Raw genomic sequence first — 21,520 nt, 5'->3', positions numbered from 1 at the left:
CTAATTTACAAGAAAACGTTAACACTGTAAAATGCTGACGTATGAATATTGTTTCATATGAAATGGTACTTTCCTACATAGTAGGATGATTGCCATACTCATTAACACAGGAATCCAATTAAAATGAAAGAATATCACGTAAATAACTTTGTATGTGTCCAAAAATGTTTTACCATTGTATTAATGAACATGAAATGCATTTTATCCACATACTTTTCTATTAGTAACTGCTTATGTGTGCTTCATATGTCAAACCCACAACATTTGCATTGCTAACACAATGCATTACCATGTTTTACCTTAATACTTCGCGGTACTTATTTTTGTATAAACAGCGGTTGTTTATACTGTCTAATTAAAGAAACATTTTGTTTATAACTCTATCCAGTAACTTTGTTACAGTCAGAATAATACGAGATAAAATAGAGTCAAAGTACACTATGTAAATAATAATCTATTGTTCTGTGTGACATTTATTGTCTCTGTAATCTTTCGTTATGAAAAGATAAATTAACAAATGACCAGTCATCTCTCTGATGCGTGACTAAGTTTAAAGCCCTAGGTACAGCACTTCTGAGGAATTTACCAAGACAATTACATCTAATCTCAGAAAAGCAGTTCCAGGAGCCAAAGTTAATACACACAACCATTGACAGCTTGCATAAAAATGCAAATGATGTCTTGTTAAAGATGGGTTCAATGTGCAGGGGTGGTGTGAGCACTGGGTTGGGTAAGAGAGCACTGATATGCTGACAGCATACAGCTGAAAGTCCAACTTTTGACCTGCTGAGGTAACCAATGTTGTTGTCATAGCACCATGACCATGCAATACACACTATAGGGTGTATAAACATTGTTTTACCAACTTATTTATTTCAAAACAAAAGACAAAAAGATAGTTTGGGGAAAATAACCATAAACTTTTATTGCGAACCAAACAAGGTCACATAATTGAAACATTTTACAATTTTACAGTACATTGTTGTTACATATAAGCATACCTTTTTGTTCCATATACATTAAAACTAATACATACACATAAAATATACAAACAAACTTAAATAGCAATAAAGTCTTATTCAATGGAATGCCGCTTGAACATATCAGTCCATGTTGGATCTGTACGATTACGTCCTAGGAGGCTGGAAGACTAAGGTGAGACAGAAGCATCCGATTCGTTGGTCCAGGTGCTTATCTACACACACTAGCAGCAGATCCCGCCTCAAGCACCTCCCACTTGAGTCAAAAGAACAACAACAACAACGACAAAAACTAGGGAAGTGCTCTTTAAATTAAAAAGTTACTGAAAAACTAAATGTGCAACTTTGATCCAAGATGCATAACTGATAAATCCCATTAACATCAGATACTGATATATTTCAGTGGTTTTAGCGTCATTACGACTATATTTATATCTGACTGACATGCCAGATCACATGATTTAGAAAGAAAAATTAGACCAAGGGTGTTAAGATGAACACAAACACACTCATCCAAAACATCTCGCACTCATCAACAGTTCTATAAAACAAAACAAAAAAATAATAAAAGTCCATCAGCATCAATCTTCTCCCTCTATCTTTCACCTCCTGTCTGTCTGATACAACTTGGAGTGAAAGCAGAGGAAAAATCGTGCAGTTGGATGCGGACGATGCAGATGAGTCTTTTAATATGTGTAAAACTCAGGCCTTCTTAACAAAGGCGCTTCGAGCTGCCGTACGCCATGTGCAAATGCCCCCTCCTGGGGACGGGTAAAAATGAGACTGGGTTTTCTTTCTCATAGTGATGCACTACATGTGAGATTCCATGGGACTGGGTTTCCATGGTAATGAGCTACAGGAAATAAGTCTATGAGATGGCCTTTTGGCATCGATGAGCGCTACAGGTAGGAATCCACGGCGGGAGCATAAGAGAACCCCAGGAAAGCCTCTGTTGCCTCTGTGATGCTGGATGTGACCAGTGCGCTATCTGGAGAACAGCCGATGGAATTTGGCACCGGTTCATCAGTGAACTCAGGGTCGAAGTGCCGCAAGTCATTAGGCCCAGTCTGAAACAAAAAAAAGTGTCAAAATGACATCACTGAAGTATAAAATGCATGTCTCTTATCAGCCAGCATTACTTGTTCTTTTTATCTCTAATATCCAGGACAATAACCGAAGTCCAACTAAGTGATGGAACGTACCACGTTAGGGTTGAAAGGAGGCGTGAGCTTCTTGGCGTTCAGGTCATCCCAATTTATTGGCGAAAAGAACATGTGATTCTTGATCTCAGTCTACACGTGAAAAGGAAATATATTTTAGATACAAGACCGAGAAAAGCAAACCAATGAGATTTCAAATATAAAAACATACTTACAAAGTCATCCGTGAAGCCCACTCTCTTGGTACGGTCTTTCTGCAGCAGACCCTCCAGCAGATGTCTAGCAGCATTTGATATGTTGGGTTTGAGCTGCAGTGGCTTGTTCAAGATATTATCGTACATTTCTGCTGTGTTTCGGCTGTAGAACGGAGGCTGTGGAACGACCACATAACGTCACTTATCGAGATCAGGTAGATCAGCATTCAGTAATGCAAAGAAGATTCTTGCCAACTCACCAGGCCATATAACATTTCATACAGCACTGCACCCAAGCACCACCAGTCCACCGTCCTGTCATACGGCTGCTTATGCAACACCTCAGGTGCCAAATACTGTAAGATCAACAGAGAAACATTGAGTTTATTGACTTTAAAGACAACACAGATTTTATCGATTTTATCAAATATTATAAGTAAAGGATTAACCTCTGGTGTTCCACAAAAAGTAGATGTCGTTCCATTAGGTTCTATGTTCTCCTTACACAGGCCGAAGTCGGTGAGGATGATGTGTCCTTGCGAATCCAACAGAATGTTCTCAGGCTTCAAGTCTCTGTACACAATATTCAGCGAGTGCAGGTACCCCAAAGCGCTCGCGATCTCCGCAGCGTAGAACCGTGCACGCGGCTCCAGAAAACATCTCTCCCTTTGCAAGTGATAAAACAGCTTTGGAAAGAGACAAGGAAAACAGATTAGGTCATGGGCTCCATATCCCACATGACATATTTAATCAAGGCTTTCTAGACTCTTCAATCCCAAACAATGGAAGGAAATGAGAATGTACTCCATTGAAAAAGCCCCCGACCCGAAGTGACATCTCAGTTAGACTGAGCCTAAACCTCCACAGTTGCTAAATCGGGCTCCCCTCGCACAGACTCACCCCTCCCAAGCGTTTCCTGAGGAGAGTTTCCTATTCAGAGCCCAGTCGTTCTCATGACAGGATATCCTTTTTCTGTCTGCATCTATCTCACTGTCTCCTACATAGTTTACAATTCTATTTTTTAATCACTCTCTCGTCTTCCCATCTTTCCTGCCACATAATTCTCCCTGCTTCATGTGTTTGGATTTTCCAGTCTGCAAACTAGTATTAATGGTTTATCTAAAGCGACTTGCAGCTTGTCTTCCCTTTATTTTCAAACCCACATCCTTGGTGTTGCTAAGCCAATGCTCCATGAACACATTTGACATGCAGTACAACGCAAATGAAATCACACACCTCTCCACCATTGATGTAGTCCAGTACGAAGTAGAGTTTATCAGCAGTCTGGAAGGAGTAATGCAGGCCCACCAAGAAAGGATGCTTGACATTCTTCAGTAATACGTTTCTCTCTGACATAATGTGTTTCTCCTGAACATCACAGAAGCAAAGGTCAGATGTCATAGGTTTGGGTTAGGGCCTGAAGCATGTGATATGAATTAAGAGTCAGCAGTAGTTACCTCTTTCTTCTTCAGGATAGCCTTCTTTTGCAGAACCTTAACGGCATAGAACAGCGCATCGCTCCTGTGTCGGGCCAGCAGAACTTTGCCAAAGCTGCCTTTTCCGATGACCTTGAGGAAGTCGAAGTCTGAAGGTTTGGCGGTGGGATTGGAAGAGGGGCCGAGGTTTATCTGTTGAGAGGGGCTAGGCTGGAGAAGAAACAGAGATGTTTAGAGCAATCTGGCTCTTTGTAAAGCATAGTTAACATGTCTGACAATCATAAGTGCGCAAATATTTACCGGCGGGGAAGGGTTGCTGTTCATCAGCTCAGCATCTTGTGGAGGTGTTAAGTTCAAGATGGAATGAACCTCAGGACTAAAGCAATAAAAGATCACACATTGAAATGTATGTATTAACAACATGCACATATTTAGAAAACGTAAAGATAAGATTTAAAACATGTTTATACTATCTCTTAAAACATTGATTATGGAGGTACCAGGTCAATAGAATAAGATGGTTTAAATTATACATGGTTTTTAAATGGTACTCCATCATGAATATCATTCCATCATACTATGTTTTTTGAGAAATATCTTTGCAAACAAAATATATGAATAAAATAAAGATACAGGGACAACGAGCTTTAAATAAGACAACAACTTACTGCTTGCATGCATAAGAGCTGGTGGAAAGTTTCTGTATGAAGTCGTTCAGTCCCATCTTTCTCTGTTTCATAAACGCTGCACATGAATGAGAAAGAAAAACCTCAGTTAAAAGAAAGATCACTTAATATTCTTCCTCTTCACTGACGTTGGCTCCAGTGCCTCCATTCATGTAAAAACAAAGCCTACCACTGAGATTAGCGACTAGTCCTCTTGTTTTAGAGTAGGTCAGATCGGTCTCCGTTTGGATTGTCATCGCTGTAGTTTTCCACTGTTGGCCCGAAACCAAAACGACACAAAGCGCTACTGAACTCCGTACGCGTCTGTTCCATCTATTTAACAGTCCGGAGGAGGAGTCTAGAGGCGCGTTCCGCTAAGAGGCGTGGCTAAACGCGCCGCTTCCCACCGCTTGTCTTGTAATTGGCATATTTTTGACAGGCTCGAGTTCAGAGTCAGCAGTGACGTCTTTGTGCGCGTCACACTCCTAACTTTTGAAAACAAGATCTTTCCAGATCCAGCAAGCATTGCAGAACTATGTAAAAGTTACTGTCTGTACCATGAAAACGTTCAGCAAATGACTTGAGGGGAGAAACCTTTCTGTCAGTTTAATCATTGCAAGATAAAGCAGGAAGACCCCTTTACTCGTCATAAATTTGCAAATGGGTCAGTGCTTCCAAAAGCAGCCCCTGCCATCCACGAGCACACATCATTCATCGATTCTAAATAGGCATTCTCCTTATTCTCTCCGTGGCGTCTTTCCAAAGCTCCCTTGAAGCATTGTGACGCAAGACAAAAGCAACAGGACTCGGGCCAAGTCCTCACTGGAAAAGTACTGACTGGTGACTTTCAAAGCTGCCACATTTAGGAACTTTCAAGCATTTTTCTAAACTACTTCCTTCCTAGTCATTAGGACAAAAAAGAATGCCCTCCGTCGGAAAATGTACATGCAATGTCCTCGCTCGCAACAGTTATGCAATGCCAAGCCCCAGCAGACTTCTAATTCATTCAGCACTACTGCTCATAAAATTACGATACAAGTTTCAGAAAGTGAATTCCATTAAAGATTTTGACTCATAAAGTCATACACTGTTTTGACTTTAAGTTCCAGGTAACGTCTTGAAAGTATGTTTCATTTTGCCACAGGTATTAACGTTAAATGAGTATTTTAAGAATCTGAATTGACTCACGAGCACTTGCCCAAAGCTTAACAACAAACATGAGTCACCGGCTTTTCTCACGCTAGCAAATACCAACTAAATAGAAACGAAAACTATTAATTAAAGATTTATCATGCATGCAACATTTTCTGATAGTGTCCGTGTTAGCAAATACACCCAAACTGAACAGCCTATCAAAACAAATGGTTGTATTTACCCAATTAAAAGTTCAGACAATAATTGTCTTATAATAATAATAATAATAATTGAGATATAGTTTAAACGACTGATGCCACAGCCTTGCTAATGTTACGTAAACTACACTTAACAGCGTATATATAGTATATATATATATATATTGAAATAAATTCATATGAATTAAACATATTTCAGAGTTTTATTTGTATTAATATAATTTGTAAATTCTTGAGGAAAAGAATGCCGCAAACCGTTCAATTCTGCCGTGCTCCTCATGCTGTACAGTAAACCCTGGCAAGCCCCCTATCTAGTGAGCCGAAACTGTCTAGAGTTTCATAGGCTTGGTAAAGACTTTAAGATCTTATCAGTCTGAATAAACAGATTAAAACGTGGCGTTGAAACTCGGTAACATTTGCCCACGTATGTCCTGGCACAAGGGTTTTTGACACACTGTCCAGTACACTACTATAGGAGTTCAATTTAATTCAAATAAAAAATGAACTACAAACTTTCCGAGTTATAGCCCATGTAGTGAGATTCAACAAGTTCACTTACATATCAACGGTGAGGATTTGTCTTTCATAGAGTCAGTTATGAAAGTAAAGTGAGCGAGACCCGGTCGATGAGGAAGTTTGGAGGTGAAAGAGTTTTTCAGCGGCATTCCATCCCGGCTGATCTTACACCGGATATCTGAGGGGCGGAGCTACCAGACCTCCGGTGCTTCACACCGTTTGCATGCCGTTGACTTCAACAAACCGACAGACGGAGCAAAGGCAAGTTATAGCTCGACGTTCTCAAGAAACTCATCACACTAAACAGCACTTAATGGCATTATATTTATGTGCGCCAGCAATGCTTACAACATTGGAGAATGCAAAACAATTCAAACTAACACAAACTATTCTGTAACACTTAAAGTCTGTATAATGCATTATAAAGTGTTATAACAGGGTTATAATGTATGATTATAATTATTCATAATGTGTATTAAATTAAGATGTATAACCAAATAAAAAAATGCAAAGTTTAACAATGAATTGATAGTCTTATAATGTATTAACTGTATAGTTACAAGTATTCTTGAGACATTACAACGCATTATACGATGCATCACAAGGCATACATTTAACATTAAAACTACGTTTATAATGCATTATATATGTAAGCTTTATGGAATGTGCTGGATACTCTGAATTTTCTTTTTTACTTCAGTTATTAGGAATCCCATTAGGAAAGGTTCGTATACAAAATTCCATCAGCATTCATGTAGGATTTTTTCTTTGTTTTATCTAAAGGAAATTTTTGAAAACTTCATAAACAATATACAGAACATTATAGTCACTCTTAGGCATTATCTAAATGTCCTATCTTTAATATTGTCATATATATGCAGACAAAAAGTTACTATATAATCTTTCTCCATTTTCTTTGTCAAACTTTTTACATGAAATATAGTGTGAAGTGGTTCTCTCTCCTGACATTCAGCATCATATTCTTTGAGTAGTTCTCACACAACAGGTTACAATTTTTTTTAAACGTAATAACTTTCAGCTTTCAGATAATTTCTTCCCTCTCTCTCTGCCTGTCATTCTTTGGGTAAGAATGAAGTGTAAAGAGCCAAAGAGCACATCAAGATCTACAGGGCTTCTGTCTTAAGCATCCAAAAACGTTATTTATTTATGTTTGAGGTCAGGATTACGTCAAATTAAATCTTCTTTAGATGCCTCTGAGCACTGAATGCTGCACCCAAACATTACGCATGCATACTAATGTGATCTTAGATCATATGCAGGTTTTAGCAGCATTATGCATTTTCCCTCAGACACCTGATGACTCTCTCAAGATAAAGTTTCATCACAACAAGATAAATACATCACAACAAGATAAATACATCACAACAAGATAACAACAGAGCTCAAAAATAACTTTCATGAGATCATTCACACAAAGTTAGTGACTAAAGATGTAAGCAATGTACAAAAACAAACACAGACATTAAAGATGCACCACAACTGAAGCTTATTGTACACTCATAGAATTGTACTGCATGACAAATTTACAAGATTTCTAAATCTTACAGCAACCTTTTTTTACTGTTATGTAATTTTAAATTAAATTGTTTTATCTACTGGAAACTGAATCGATTTTTAAAGGTGGTTGATCCCACCAGAACATAACCACACACCTACACTCTACTTACAAAGGTTCTTCACACTGATTTCATAGAAGAACCAGTTTTATTTTCCCAAATCATTTACTTTTCTTATAGTAACCATTTCTTTCTTACTTTTTGATAATCTAAAGAACCTTTTGTAAAACAGAGAGATTCTTCCGATGTAAAAGGTTCTGTAGATTATAGAGGACAACTTTAACCCCACTGATGACACCATAAAGAGGCTATAAACCAGCAAATGAAGTCTGAAGGTCAAGTTCACCCTCCAAGGCATTTTGCTGTATTGCAAGAGTAATGGTTCATTTGGAAATCTGTTGTTAAAGGCAAATATTGCTGCAACCTTTTACATAACGCCAGCCGTGGTGGAATAGATGTTAATGTTACCATTAATAATTGACAAGATTTTAAGAAATTCAGCGATATTGCTGTTGGTTATTAAATTGGTGAATAGCTGTTGGGTTTTACTTACCAACAGCCGGTAATGCTTAATAGCCAGTGTATTATATTATGTAACATTCTTTGTTAAAATGTGTCAGGAATCTTGAAAAACTGACTCTAACATGATCTCAACTTTGTGTTATATCTCTGACCTGGGTTCAGTGCCAAAAGTGCTATGATAATATTGCTCTATGTAAATAATATAAATGTCCTTTATTGATTGTTTTTATTTATTTTCCCATGTATCATATTTTTGAGATAAGCTTATCGCCCTAACCTTTGTATGATATTGCAATATACAGACACCTCAGGGTCAGGGAATTGTATTTTAAATCTTCCACTCATCCACACAGATCTCTATAAGGGGCTGTTCAACCAGTACAATTTATGTTTAATAAACATGTGTTATGAGTTTGTTGAACAACCAGGTTACATTCAATGTTTGTATTTGTTTAGGAGAGCAGTGGTTTAACCAGGACAGCTGTTTAAAGTACTGTCCCAAAAATACTTATTAAAGTTTTTACAATAAGCCCCCATGGTTTAAGGTAATAACAGGTTTCGTTTATACCCACAAAACAAAGGAAAGAGAGAGAGAGGGATGAAAACAACTCGAACAGGATGAGAAAGAATAGTGATGACTAAATAAAACATTTTATACAGAAAGGAAGCAATAAATGAATGAAAAGACGGCTAGAGAAAAAAGACACGAGCACTTACTGTTGCCAGAGGGACAGCAATAATCAGACTCAGCGTCACCATGGTAGTAGAGGTCCATTGCCTGTAAAAAAAAAGAGTAATATAGGGCAGTGCAATGTGTTTTAGATGAAACACTTTTGTTGTGTTAGTATTGCATGTCTCTGTTGATCCATTGTCACGAACCTGTCTGTGTTTTCCCCTGTCTGATGTGTACTTTTTTTCCTACCTTGTTACAATTCTATTCTATTCTTATTCTATTGTTTTTTAAATGTTTCTTTTAATGTCACTGCATTTATAACATTATTAAAAGTGTTGCTTTGCTTCATTAATGCACTTCAGATTTACTTACTGACAGAAATGAGTCAACGGGAAGGATTTCATTGTTTATTTTATCACTCGCCGGCACACACTCACACACATCACAGCTAAATGATGACTTTCGGATGAACTGTCACATCTGTATTCATCTAGAGCTAGCAAAAATGAAGGCATGTGACATCTGGCCTACAGCTTCGCACCCAAAGTGCTGCTTTCCACGTGAGATGAGAGAGAGAAAGGTAAACAGAGTGTTATAGAAAGAGTAATTACCTTTATCCACCGCTTTAGTAACCTCCTTAGAGACTTAGTGTCACGGTTCTTGAATTCACTGTTTCTTTCGGGTCTCGTGGCTTTGTTGTTTACATGTCTGTGGGTGTGTGTGTGTGTAGTCCTTTTTTGGGATACATTGTGTCGTCTGAGGGACTTCGCATGGATCCTGACAAGGTTAAGGCTGTGGTGGAGTGGCCAAACCCAGATTCCCGTAAGGCCCTACAGAGGTTTCTGGGTTTTGCCAACTTCTACCGGCGTTTTATTCGCAACTTCAGCCAACTAGCCGCTCCTCTGACTGCCTTGACCTCCCCCAGAACCTTTTATTGTCTGGACCGATCATAAGAACCTTGAATACATTAGAACTGCCAAAAAATTGAACTCCAGGCAGGCTCGGTGGGCACTTTTTTTCGGTTGTTTTGATTTTTCTCTCTCGTACCGCCCGGCTTCCAAAAACATCAAATCCGACTCTTTATCGCATATTTTTGACCGTTCCGAACGCCCGTCTACTCCCGAGTGCATTTTACCCGGGACCCTATTTGTCTCCACACTCACATGGGAGCTCGAATCGAAGGTCAAGACAGCCTTAGAAGGGGTAACGCCTCCAACTCGGTGTCCACCTAACCCCTTATTTGTGCCAGAGAGAATACGGTCAGACGTTATTCGATGGGGACATTGCTCTAATGTGGCTTGTCATCCCGGAGTCAGTCGTACAAAGCTTTTGGTCAAGCAACGATTCTGGTGGCCACTTATGGCTCGTGACGTTCACAGTTTCGTTTTGGCTTGTTCAGTTTGTGCCACTGGTAAGACTTCCAATCGACCTCCTGATGGGTTACTTCAGCCGCTGCCAGTTCCTTCGAGATCCTGGTCCCATATCGCTCTAGATTTTGTTACCGCCCTCCCAGGGCAACACGGTAGTTCTAACCGTGGTGGACGGGTTCTCGAAGGCAGCTCATTTCATTCCCTTGCCCAAATTGCCCTCAGCCAAGGAGACAGCGCTGGCCGTCGTTAACCGCGTCTTTCGGTTACATGGCCTCCCGATAGACGTGGTTTCTGACAGAGGACCCCAGTTTATCTCCAGATTTTGGAAAGAGTTTTTTAGATTACTGGGGGCGACTGTCAGTCTATCCTCTGGGTTTCACCCCCAGAGCAATGGCCAAACTGAAAGAGCCAACCAAGATCCGGAGAGAACGCTGCGATGTTTAGTCTCCAAGAATCCTTCCTCTTGGAGTCAACAACTCTCTATGGTGGAGTACGCCCACAACACGTTACCAGTGTCATCTCCGTTTGAGTGTAGTGTAGGGTACCAGCCACCAATTTTTCCCAGTCTGGAGTCCGAAGTCGCGGTCCCCTCCACTAGAGCCCGTGAGACTCTACTCCAGGTGGGGGCCCGCACCAAGGCCAAAGCCGATCGCCACCGGTCCAAGCCTCCCGTATACGTCGTCGGTTCCAAAGTGTGGCTTTCAACTAAGAACATTCCTCTCCTGTCCGTCTCGAATAAACTTGCTCCCAAATTCATTGGCCTGTTCACTGTCACCAAGATTGTTAGTCCGGTGGCAGTCCGCCTTAACCTCCCTCAGGCGTACAGAAGAATTCATCCCGTGTTCCATACCTGTTTTGTCATCTCCTTTGTCAGAGCGTTGTTTGGTGTTAGTTGTGAGTGTCTCCGGTTCCCTGTGGTGTCCCATACAAGTTTGTTCCTGTCTTCGAGTTCCTGATCGTCTTGTCGTCTCTTTGTATGGATTTACGTCACCTCACTGTATCATCATCATCATCTACCTGCTTTGTGACTGTGATTGGTTAATCTGACCTTTATATTACATCCGAGTTTTCACTTGCATCTCTGCTTCCTCATAATTATTATCATGACACTTAGTTAACGGAATGCTAAACTATTTGAAGGGGGAGTATTAATATCTTTGACGTGCACCTGCAGTACACCAGTAACCAAGACCATGTGTTTGTTTCACAGCTCTTTTATCTCCAAACTACAAACATGAAACACAACTTCACCTCAAAGGGAAATAGAAAGATAAGCCTATATAAAGAGAAAGGTAAAAATAAGTCAGATTCCATGAACAGAAACATAGGGTATGCATTGACAACCCTTTTCCCATGTGAATGTGTCGGGACACACCCTGCGATACGCTCCCCTGGGTGGCAAAACACCCAGAAAAACTTATAAAGGGATCAGGTGTTCCTTGACCCTGAAATGTTGGGTCAAGGAACACCTGATTTGTTTTGCCACCGACAGGGCTGCGCTCCGGCGTGTGTTCACGTGGTAAAGTGACGACACTTCCATACCCTCTATTCTGTAAACCTACACTGTAATATTTCTAAATGCTGATGATATAAATCGAAAAACATTTTGTAAAATATCTTGCTTTGATGTGAGGTCTTGTTATCCTTTAAGTTAATCCCACTTGGTTTGATATTTGTTATCTAGTCCAACTTTGGTTTTGTATGACAGTTGACGTCTGTTTTTATGTGCTGACCTGTGTGCGTTGGCGTGGTTGCCAGGCCTCTTCATTCCCATAAGTGATGAAAGGACCATTGCAGATACAACATTCCAGAAGCACAGGGCTTCCTAGTAGAGGTGACATTGTCCAGGGACAGATCACATGCCCATCTGACTCTGCCTCTTTCACTTTGCTATCATTGCGATGTCTACCAAGCATCTTCCATTTTCTTACCTGTTAAAAAACACAGTAGAGGTGAGCATGGAGTTTGAACCAACAACCAACAACCAACCAGCTCAGATCATAAACTGTTTTCTACAACTTTTTTGTGACTTTTTGTCATATGCTTTTCTCAGGGCTGCTAGCTAAATTCCAAGTACTGTAAAAAGCTGAGAAATAAGTAAATCATCTCAGGGTTTAAAGGTCAAACATCAGGGTTAATGGTATTCTGCTCATAAATACTCAAGGGTCAGCGATGACGTCGTTGCACAGACACAAGCTTATTCTGTAATCCACAGTAATCATAAAGACAGACTGACACACAAACACACACTTTGATCTTTAGCCCTTTATTCTAGGAATGAAGCACAGATTGCAAAGAAGGCTGATCTTAAAACTGCAGCCACCTTCTTCTTATTGTGTCTTGAGCACACACACACACACGCACACACACACACGCACTCAGACACACTCACAGCCTGTCCCAGATATTTCAACATCAAAGCTGCCGATTAGTAAGTGCAAAGGAAAATGTTAAGATAATGAAGCAGCAACTTTTCTACTTTCTCTTCTCACTTCTTAAGAGTGCGTGAGCTGGCATTTCTCTTGCAAGCCAGTGCACAGTTATTTTATTGTCTTCTAGACAGTATTAACCAGAGATTTTCATGTCAATACAAAGCTATTCTTTTTTACAGCCTACAGGCGTGTTTGTGTCTGTTTATGCATGTTTATGTGTTGCCAGGGACAGTAAATCTCACTCTCTATGAAGAGATTAGAATAACATCATTTGTGTGGGGGGTCAGTCTACATGGAGTTCCCAAAAGGCTTCTTTCCGCTGTATCCCATCAGCACAAAAACCCATCAAGAAATCAACTTACAAGCTTACAAGTTCCAGTGAATCCCACATATTATTACAGAAGTTGTTGTGTCTATATAAATCTGATTTGGTTCTTGTTATATTATGGGTACTAGAACTAAGTAACAATTCATTTTTGTTGTAACATAAATGTGTTTAAATGTTTGTTTGTTAAAATGATAGTTTTCCCAAAAATGAACATTCAGGAAAAGTTAACTCAAAAATAAAATACACATGTATGACTTACTTTCTTTCTAAGCCGATGCATAAAATGAATATCCCACAACATAAGCATTATATCCCAACCTATTACATATACTGTAAATATATTGCCTCCTTCAACACGACAGCAGTAAATGTATTAAGTAGGTGAAGGTCACGAACTCCCTTAAAATAATTATGCTGCGCAGGTGACAGCGCTGCCCTAGCTCGGAAGGTGAAAGAGAATGTGGCTGTGAGCCAACTTTCGACTGGTACGGCACCAGAGTTAGCATGCAACAGCACAGTTCTGCAACACAGAAAGACACTGGGGCCCGATACAGCGATATATAACCTGAACCAGACTTAATCTATAGTCTTCATGAGAGTGGTTCTATGTGGCTGAATGGATGGGTGGTATGTGTGTACTTTCTCAGAGCCTAGTAACCATTAGCCTCATTAACCCAAAGCAGAGATTCACAGGGGACAAAGGCCCGCAATACCAGAGATGAGAAACAAACAGATAAAAAAAGGTTGCGTGCTCTATGGATATACGATAGCTTGAAGGCTGTAAAATTATACTGACTTGTATACAGCAGAAATTTTGTATTGTTTTGTGCTGGAAGAAAATTATTGTTAAGTCAAAACTCTGGAATTTCAGTGGCAAACATAAAAAAAGCTTTGCTTTTACTGGAACTAATGACACATGGACTAGATTTTGGACGGTGCATGGCAGAAGTGCGTTGGAGTGTTTTTGTGGTTGTGTTTGGTAAGAGGAAAAATCTATGGCTCAAAGTTGATCCTCCATGACTCAGGAGAGACAAAGGAGCTTTCAAGAAACAGCACTGCCTAAAATCTATTCTGTGTTCCTTAATAGGCTAAAAACATGTCAATAGAACAACAGATCGGCCACATTTTAGGCCAACATTGCATTTAGTTATCATTACAAAATCAATCCCATAATTCCCTTTGTACAGGCAGTAAAAAATTTAATTTAAATGTATTTTAAATCAATCTGTTATTTAATTTCATAAAATTATGAATAACCAACTGACCCTTTTCATGTTTCCTGGTTTCTCAGCAGCGGAAGTCGGCACAGTTAAGTAAACTTCTATAGCGGTGAATAGGAGACTACCACAAATATATATTTTTGCATTCTCATTTGCTCAAATAGCACCTGAAATAATAGTGCTTCACTACTTTCAACAAAATAAAAAATAGAATGTTATAACGGCCGTAAAAAGAGTTTAAGTTAAGGGAGTTTTATGTTGTGTTGTGTTGTGTTGTGTTATAAAATTTTGTTCCTTGTTTTCCCACTTTCCCACAGATTTTGAGTTTTGTTTTGTCCTTTGTCAAATACGTTTTTTTTTTGAGAGAGCTGTCTGCTTTTGAGGTCTGTTTCATGTCAGTTTCATGACAAAAAACTACAAAAAAAATAGAACAGCTTACTTGGGTTTGTAAGAATTTCACAAAAAATATTTCAGTTATATTGAAATCTCTGACTTCTGAGAGCAAATTGTATTGTCTTGCTGTATAATCGCAGTTTGCAAAACTGCCCAGATCAGCAAAACTGCATTTGCTCTCCATATGATCTTATTGTTATACTTGAGAACAAATTGAGTTTGTTAATTTCTATTGGCTTTCTCCTACGGATGAGTATGTTTGTGTGTGTGGTATATGCTTTACATCGACTCCTCTCCCTTCCTAAGTTCAAACAGCGGACATGGTACTAACCAATAAGATTCATTGTATTATCACCGTGACGTTCCTAATAATTATTTCCCATAGACTTCAATTTTCCAGGCACATAGATCCACATTATAGGCCACAGTACTCAAGCAGCCCCCACCTCTTCGCCTGCTGCAGAATGCAATGTGGTCAATCAAACTTTACGTTCGACCCCATGAAAACCGGTGCTATAAAAACTCACTGTGTGTGTGTGTATTTGTGTGCTCTGCAGACCTCATGAGCGATGAGTCATCGGCACAGCCCCCTGCTCCTTGCATCTTTCTGCCACATTAGCTTCACACATGCACACAAACAACACACGGTGCGAGAACGACCCCCCGCGCTCTCCATCTTTTCACAAGATGAGAAATAAAGGTCCTTCCAGACGATTCTTAGTGTCGATACAACAAACTGAGTGAAATACAACACAGATGCGTCACAGGGGGTTTGGAGGGGCTGTAGAATTCAAATCATCCCAGTTGTAATTTAGCAGTGATAATTAAAAGGATGCTGGAGCTGACAGCGATGATGAAGGCAGAGGATGAGAGTGAGTAGACGCAGATATGGCTCGGGTTTTTGAATTAATTCAGTCTGTTTCCATCATTTTCGCCCTGATAAATGTTACATAACCTCACCCTCAGGACAGAGACTGTACACAAAATGATGTGTCATCTCTCTCTCAGTCTCTCTCCCTCTCTCTTTACTCTTCTCGTCTTGAAATCTCTGTCAGGATATATATTTATAACCATACCTAACCTTTGTATACAAGCCGCCAAATGTAGCTCCTACAAAAAATTTCATGAATAATACAGCTGATTATTTGAAAACGCTTTGTGGTGAAGCAAAGTATAACTAGACAAGAGGTTATCAGCAATAAACACAATCCAACCCACATCAGAGCAGAGGTTTAACATTCTCTCACTCATACTGTATATCTAATAACAACATGCAAACAAAGTAAAACATGCTTTTTCATTTATGTCCCTGAGCTTTGAAATTATTCAATTGGACTAAATCCTAACATCACAGGAGCTGCATATAGAAAACAGAGACGGTCCTGTTTGATCTCTCTCTCACTCTCTGCGGGCATGACTGAAATACACACTCGTTCCTCTGAGCCGATTATCTAATAATCACAAAACCCGAGAGCCAGACAATACGGTGGGGCAATTATCAGGGCAAACGTGAGAAAGCAAGTCACAAAGGTCTCAGCTACCCTAGGCCAGCTCTAGATGCTGTCAGCATTGCTAAATGGAGAAAACAACACGGCCGGCTTTTTATGTGTCTCTGCGGCATGCTGAGATTAAAAGCATCCATTATGAGGGATCAGAATTAACAGGCGAAATGGGAAAATATTACCTTGAGAGTGTTTTTTTAAGTCCTGCAGGATGGACGAACGTATTGATAGATGCATGCATAAACGATGAAACACAAACGTTCTGTTCCGCAAGAGTGGCTTATACTGTAGCGGCAAGATTTTAAGTCATCATACAAGAAGGGCACATGAAAGCTGTTCATAAAGGTAGACATCCTAGTTATACTTCTCTTTTTTGGCCATATTTTAGGCCAGCATTTAGTTATTGAAAAGTAAATCCTATATAATGCCTTCGGTTCAGGGAAAAAATACATTTAAAATGGATTTTAAATCAAAATGTGATTCATTTATATTTCATTTAATACTAAAAGTATATTAAAAACAGTTTTGTGTAACAAACAAAATTAATTATTGAACCCAATATTTTTGTGTATTTCTATATATTTAAGACAATTTTTAAACTCAATTATGTAATAAGTAGGCTACTGCTACTAGCGTACTTGCAAGCGTACAAATTCAATTGTTTTTTTATGTAAGTGAACTCAATATACATATATAAACTGAAAGTATACGTTAACTTAAAGTAGTAAACCTTAAATACTAATTTCTGTAATTGTATTTGGAGAAATACATAAAAAGTCGATTAAAAGTATACTTAGTTTTAGCACACTTAAAGTTCTTGGTATCAAAGAAAACCAAAGTCACAGAGTTTCCTGACCTTCCATGTCTTGTTTTTGTCCGGCTGGCAGGGTGTGCATGGGGCGCAGGGCTGACAGAGAGGGCTGGGGGGGTGTGGCAGATAGCATCCTCCAGGACTGTAATGACAGCAGCCATAAGGAGCTGGGAAGTGAGTGTACCACAGATCTTGCCCTTCTTGACATTTTGGACACGGCGACAGGAAACCTTTAGTCTGGACTTTCTCAACATTCACCTTTGGATTTCTCATCCACCTGCGCACCTGAAAACAAAACACATAAATCTGTAGTTTATATTTTAGGGAGATGCAGCGTAGTTGCGGTCAAATACCACAAAGTCAACAATGAATGCAAATAGACGACCAAAGATCCTTCACTTAATAACGCCCTGAATCACTTACTGTTTCAGACAGTCAGGGATGAATTTCATATTTGATGAATGAATTTCCAAGCAACATACTTGTGTCAGTCTTTATAAACGAATCAATTAAATCTTAAAGGCATCCTTAAAGACACCAGGAATTCAATAAAATACACTGTTCTGGGGCCATAGGTCTACTTTGCGGTATACAATGTTTTTTAATGACTTCAATCTCTTGAGTGAAAAGCAATTTTCTGGCCCCCAGGATATCCAGGAGCTCCTGCATCACAGGCCGAACGATTTTGAACACATCAAACACAAGCTGTCAGTGTGTCAGCCACACAAAATCTCAAAGTTCTACATGATTAAACCTTTTTATTTTTTAGCAACAAAGGAGGTAATAGGTACAGAAAATCCCAAAATAATTGACAACAATACCTCTCGATGTCCTACACATAAAAGGGACTGTAAAGTCACAAATCCTAACAAAATTCACTTCTCTCGTCCTCACCCCCCTCTTTCTCTCTCTCTTACTTTCCACTTTGATAGGATTTTCAAAGTTATGTCACCCAGTTTTGTCACTGTGACAGTGTACTAGGAGTATAAGACTCTCTGCATTAAGCTCCAAAGACCTTTTCCTCCCCCTTTTCTCTATATTCATCTTATCCCTTTGTTCTGTTCTCTATCTCGTCTCATCTCTTTTGACACATGCTGCTTCACGTGGTTCAGTTTTGTGTGCACCAGCCACGTGAGAGCGTCATTGTTATGAAGTGGATTGTCAAGACAGACAGCGTGAATCATTCTTTACAGGAATCGAAGTGAGGCGACAGCACCTCAATAAACTCAAACACACGCAACTCCAAATACAGATCACTGTGACTCACAAAACGTCACCAGAAAAACATCACTGTTTGTGTACTGTAGAGACAAAGTTAACCCGACTGCAGATTCCACACACACACACACACACACACACACACACACAGGAGGATAAAACTGCAAGCCAACCAACAAAAAACAAACATCAACCTTGGCGCTCCAGAAGATTCTTTCTGTCTCTCTCAGGACACAGTCACCCATATACATAATAATCCAACCAAACCTCCTCACCGAGTCACACTCTGACACTCCATCTGCTAAGAAAACAAGTGTGTGTGTTTGGATATGCTAGAGTCTGGACTTCAACCAAAACCACACACACGCTGATTCCTCGCCTACAAACAAAACAAACACTGCACTGAATTTTTAAGACGTGTTCAAATTTCAGCTCATAGCAAATATAAATTCTGTGTTTTTTTTAAGGTATTGCTATAAATTCATCTTCCCATAAATACATAACCTGTCTGCCATTGGTCATCCAAACAGACAATGCCAGAAATGGCTTACAGTCTCTGCATGTAAAGCTGGATCAAGATTAATTATTTTACCATCAAAAACATTACACACATCACTCAAATGTAAAGTTTTTAGTTCCGCACATTTGCACTCACCTTCCTCTTGACAAACTGGAAAGCAGAGCACTTCTTAAAGGAGAAAGCTTGTTTCTCTGCATTATGGACCAACTTCATGGCCTCAGGCCGTCCAGAACGCTCTGCGGACCCCAGCGTGATGCCTGTGAGGGACATGTGAGGTAAAAACAAGACTACGGAAGCTTTCGTGTTGCCCGAAAGAAATACGACACAAAATCAGCTGAATGATATATGATCTCTACAACTTCATTGTAAGTGTGAATTACATGACATCATCTGTGCCTGTGATCATACCTGTGTTGTTTTCGTCTCTGGTCCAGGTTGTTATTACTGTCACTGCCGGCTGATGATATGGAGACCGCGCTAATGTAGTGCCTTCGTCCTAATGCCTCAGCGTGCCTCTGTGTATCTGCAGTACCACGGCGGAGTGTGTGTGTGAGATAGAGAGAGAGATATATATATATAATGAGATGGATAAGGACACACACCTTGTCAATGCGAGAGAGAGACTACTGCAATCGAAGAGACGCACACCCCCCTCTCTCTCAGTACGTCTCTCACGCTTTTTCCTCCGGCAGCTCTGATGCTCTGACTCTCTCTCCTCCACCTCCCTCCGATATCTGCAGCAGTGGATGCTCTCTCTCTCTATCTTTCTCTCGAATCCCGCCCTCTCCAGAGCTTTCATTGTGTGAATGGAAGGATAGCTGAAGAATGAATGAAGGCTGATGTACTAGATTGGTGTGTTTTCACAACCACTGATGTTACAGGAACAGCTGCCTTGCTGGACACATATAAATCACACACATGCACCGAGAGCATCTCTCATGCTTCTGGTGTGCCTTTCCCTCTCACCTTCTCCCTTGAATTGTCTTTGTGAGGAATCATTTATGAATGAACAGGGGTTTCAGCGGTGAATGAGTCAACAGGATCCTCACCCAGGAACGAATGCGAGACACCTGCACTGTACGTGAGAGATGGGGAGAGAATCAATACTTATCTATCAACCCCCTGTAATTTTCAGTCAGTCCTAAAGGATGCATTAGATCAGCAATATCTCTGATTCAAGATTGCTGTGTGTGTTTCACTGATTATTATTTATACACATTTATTGAGCTTTAACATAATTAACAGGACCTAGTCTGAATGGACATTTAGGATTTTCAACAATATATATGCATTCTTAAAATTATAAGATCAACAACATAATCCAACCTACCCAACTTTACCATGTTTGGTCAGGAAAAACGTATATTTCTATAATATTTTTCTATCACCTTTACAATTTGCATCGTTTCAAAGCAGCTTATATGATAAAGTGTAATTCATTTTATGTGATGTAATGTTTTGTAATGTAAAAGTAAAATAAGATTGCATTATATGTATTATATGTAAGGTAATGCAATACATATAAAATATCATATCATAGCAGGCAATAATAAACAATAAAGCAATCAAGAGTTTTAAGTAAAAAGGAGTTTGTTTGTCAACACTGAACGCCAAACAGAGGCGACACGGCCATCAAAAGATATTTGATGTAAAATACACAAACATTGGGGTTTCATTTCAATGAGATTGCATGATGCAAATATAAATAAACAAATAAACAAGTATGGCCCAGTTTTAATTGAGCTTTTATGCATATTGACAGAGTTTCAAGTGTGTGTTGACTCATTGTTATTCGTAATAATGTATACGTAAACACAGCTGCCAAAATAATTCAGCAAAATCTCTCTATGGTCATTTACCTGATTGGTGTGGATGACAAGTGCCTGTGACTCATAGCTCAGATCCTGCACCCAACTGCACATCACACAAAACAAACAAAGAAAAACCCAACATTATTCTGCATCTGACAAATAAAGATAAAATGCATAGCAATTTTGCAGATTACAGAAAAATGCATTCTCCATCTTGACTATGAGAGCTGTCTAATTTACTTTCACTTCACTGTAGCCGACTGTATTCTCTTATTTAAGAGGCGACCTGACAGAAAGGAATAAAAGCCTTTCATCCCACACAAAAGAGATTCATATTATGCACATCACTGATCTTGCTATCTGCTCTGTCCAATCAATCCCATAATGACTCGCAAAGAGCAAGAAGCCATGGGGGAATAAACTGCTATTGAAACAAAATCATGCGTTTCACGGCTCACCCTCTGCATTTTTCATTAAAGAGTGCGATCAAAGTATTGCATCAGTTTACAAAGGGAAAGCAGTCAGATACTGATATAGAATAAGTCAGGTGACTACTGCTTGTTTTAAAATATTTATAGTTCACATAAATCATACACATATGCATCATTTGTTGCTGTACTTCAATACTCGCATCCGGTTATATAAAACAATCCTACCTACATTCAGGAGAGGATGATTTCTAACTTTCATGCCTGTCTTTAACTTCTGTAAGAAAGGCGATGTTTTCACTCTTCAGTGTTGTAGTGATTTGATAAATGGAAATGAACATTAATTCGGATGGTTGAGTCTGAACTCCACATTTTATTGAACCTCAAGTGTTATGAAATAATTTTTTTGATT

General features: G+C 39.4%; 1 protein-coding gene across 2 annotated transcripts; it reads right to left on the bottom strand.

Moving 5' to 3' along the window:
* Positions 1–899: 899 nt before the first annotated feature.
* On the bottom strand, positions 900–19,542 carry sgk1 (serum/glucocorticoid regulated kinase 1). Of its 2 annotated transcripts, XM_079478423.1 has the most exons (14): positions 19,278–19,542; positions 19,005–19,126; positions 17,177–17,416; positions 12,179–12,376; positions 9,120–9,180; positions 4,439–4,514; positions 4,071–4,146; positions 3,792–3,980; positions 3,571–3,702; positions 2,784–3,020; positions 2,595–2,690; positions 2,356–2,511; positions 2,183–2,272; positions 900–2,047 (listed from the first exon to the last, which is right to left on the bottom strand). In XM_079478423.1, exons 2-14 carry the CDS (start codon positions 19,080–19,082, stop codon positions 1,880–1,882), a joined length of 1,797 nt encoding a protein of 598 aa, XP_079334549.1. In that variant the 5' UTR covers positions 19,083–19,126; positions 19,278–19,542; the 3' UTR covers positions 900–1,879. The 2 variants fall into 2 exon arrangements, with proteins under 2 accessions (XP_079334549.1, XP_079334548.1); XM_079478422.1 differs by lacking the exons at positions 9,120–9,180; positions 12,179–12,376; positions 17,177–17,416; positions 19,005–19,126; positions 19,278–19,542 and adding an exon at positions 4,626–4,768.
* Between the last annotated feature and the right edge of the window lie 1,978 nt (positions 19,543–21,520).

This window comes from Barbatula barbatula (genome assembly GCF_947034865.1).
Source record: "Barbatula barbatula genome assembly, chromosome: 17".
Lineage (NCBI taxonomy): Eukaryota > Metazoa > Chordata > Actinopteri > Cypriniformes > Nemacheilidae > Barbatula > Barbatula barbatula.
This window is presented reverse-complemented; position numbering and strand designations above follow the sequence as displayed.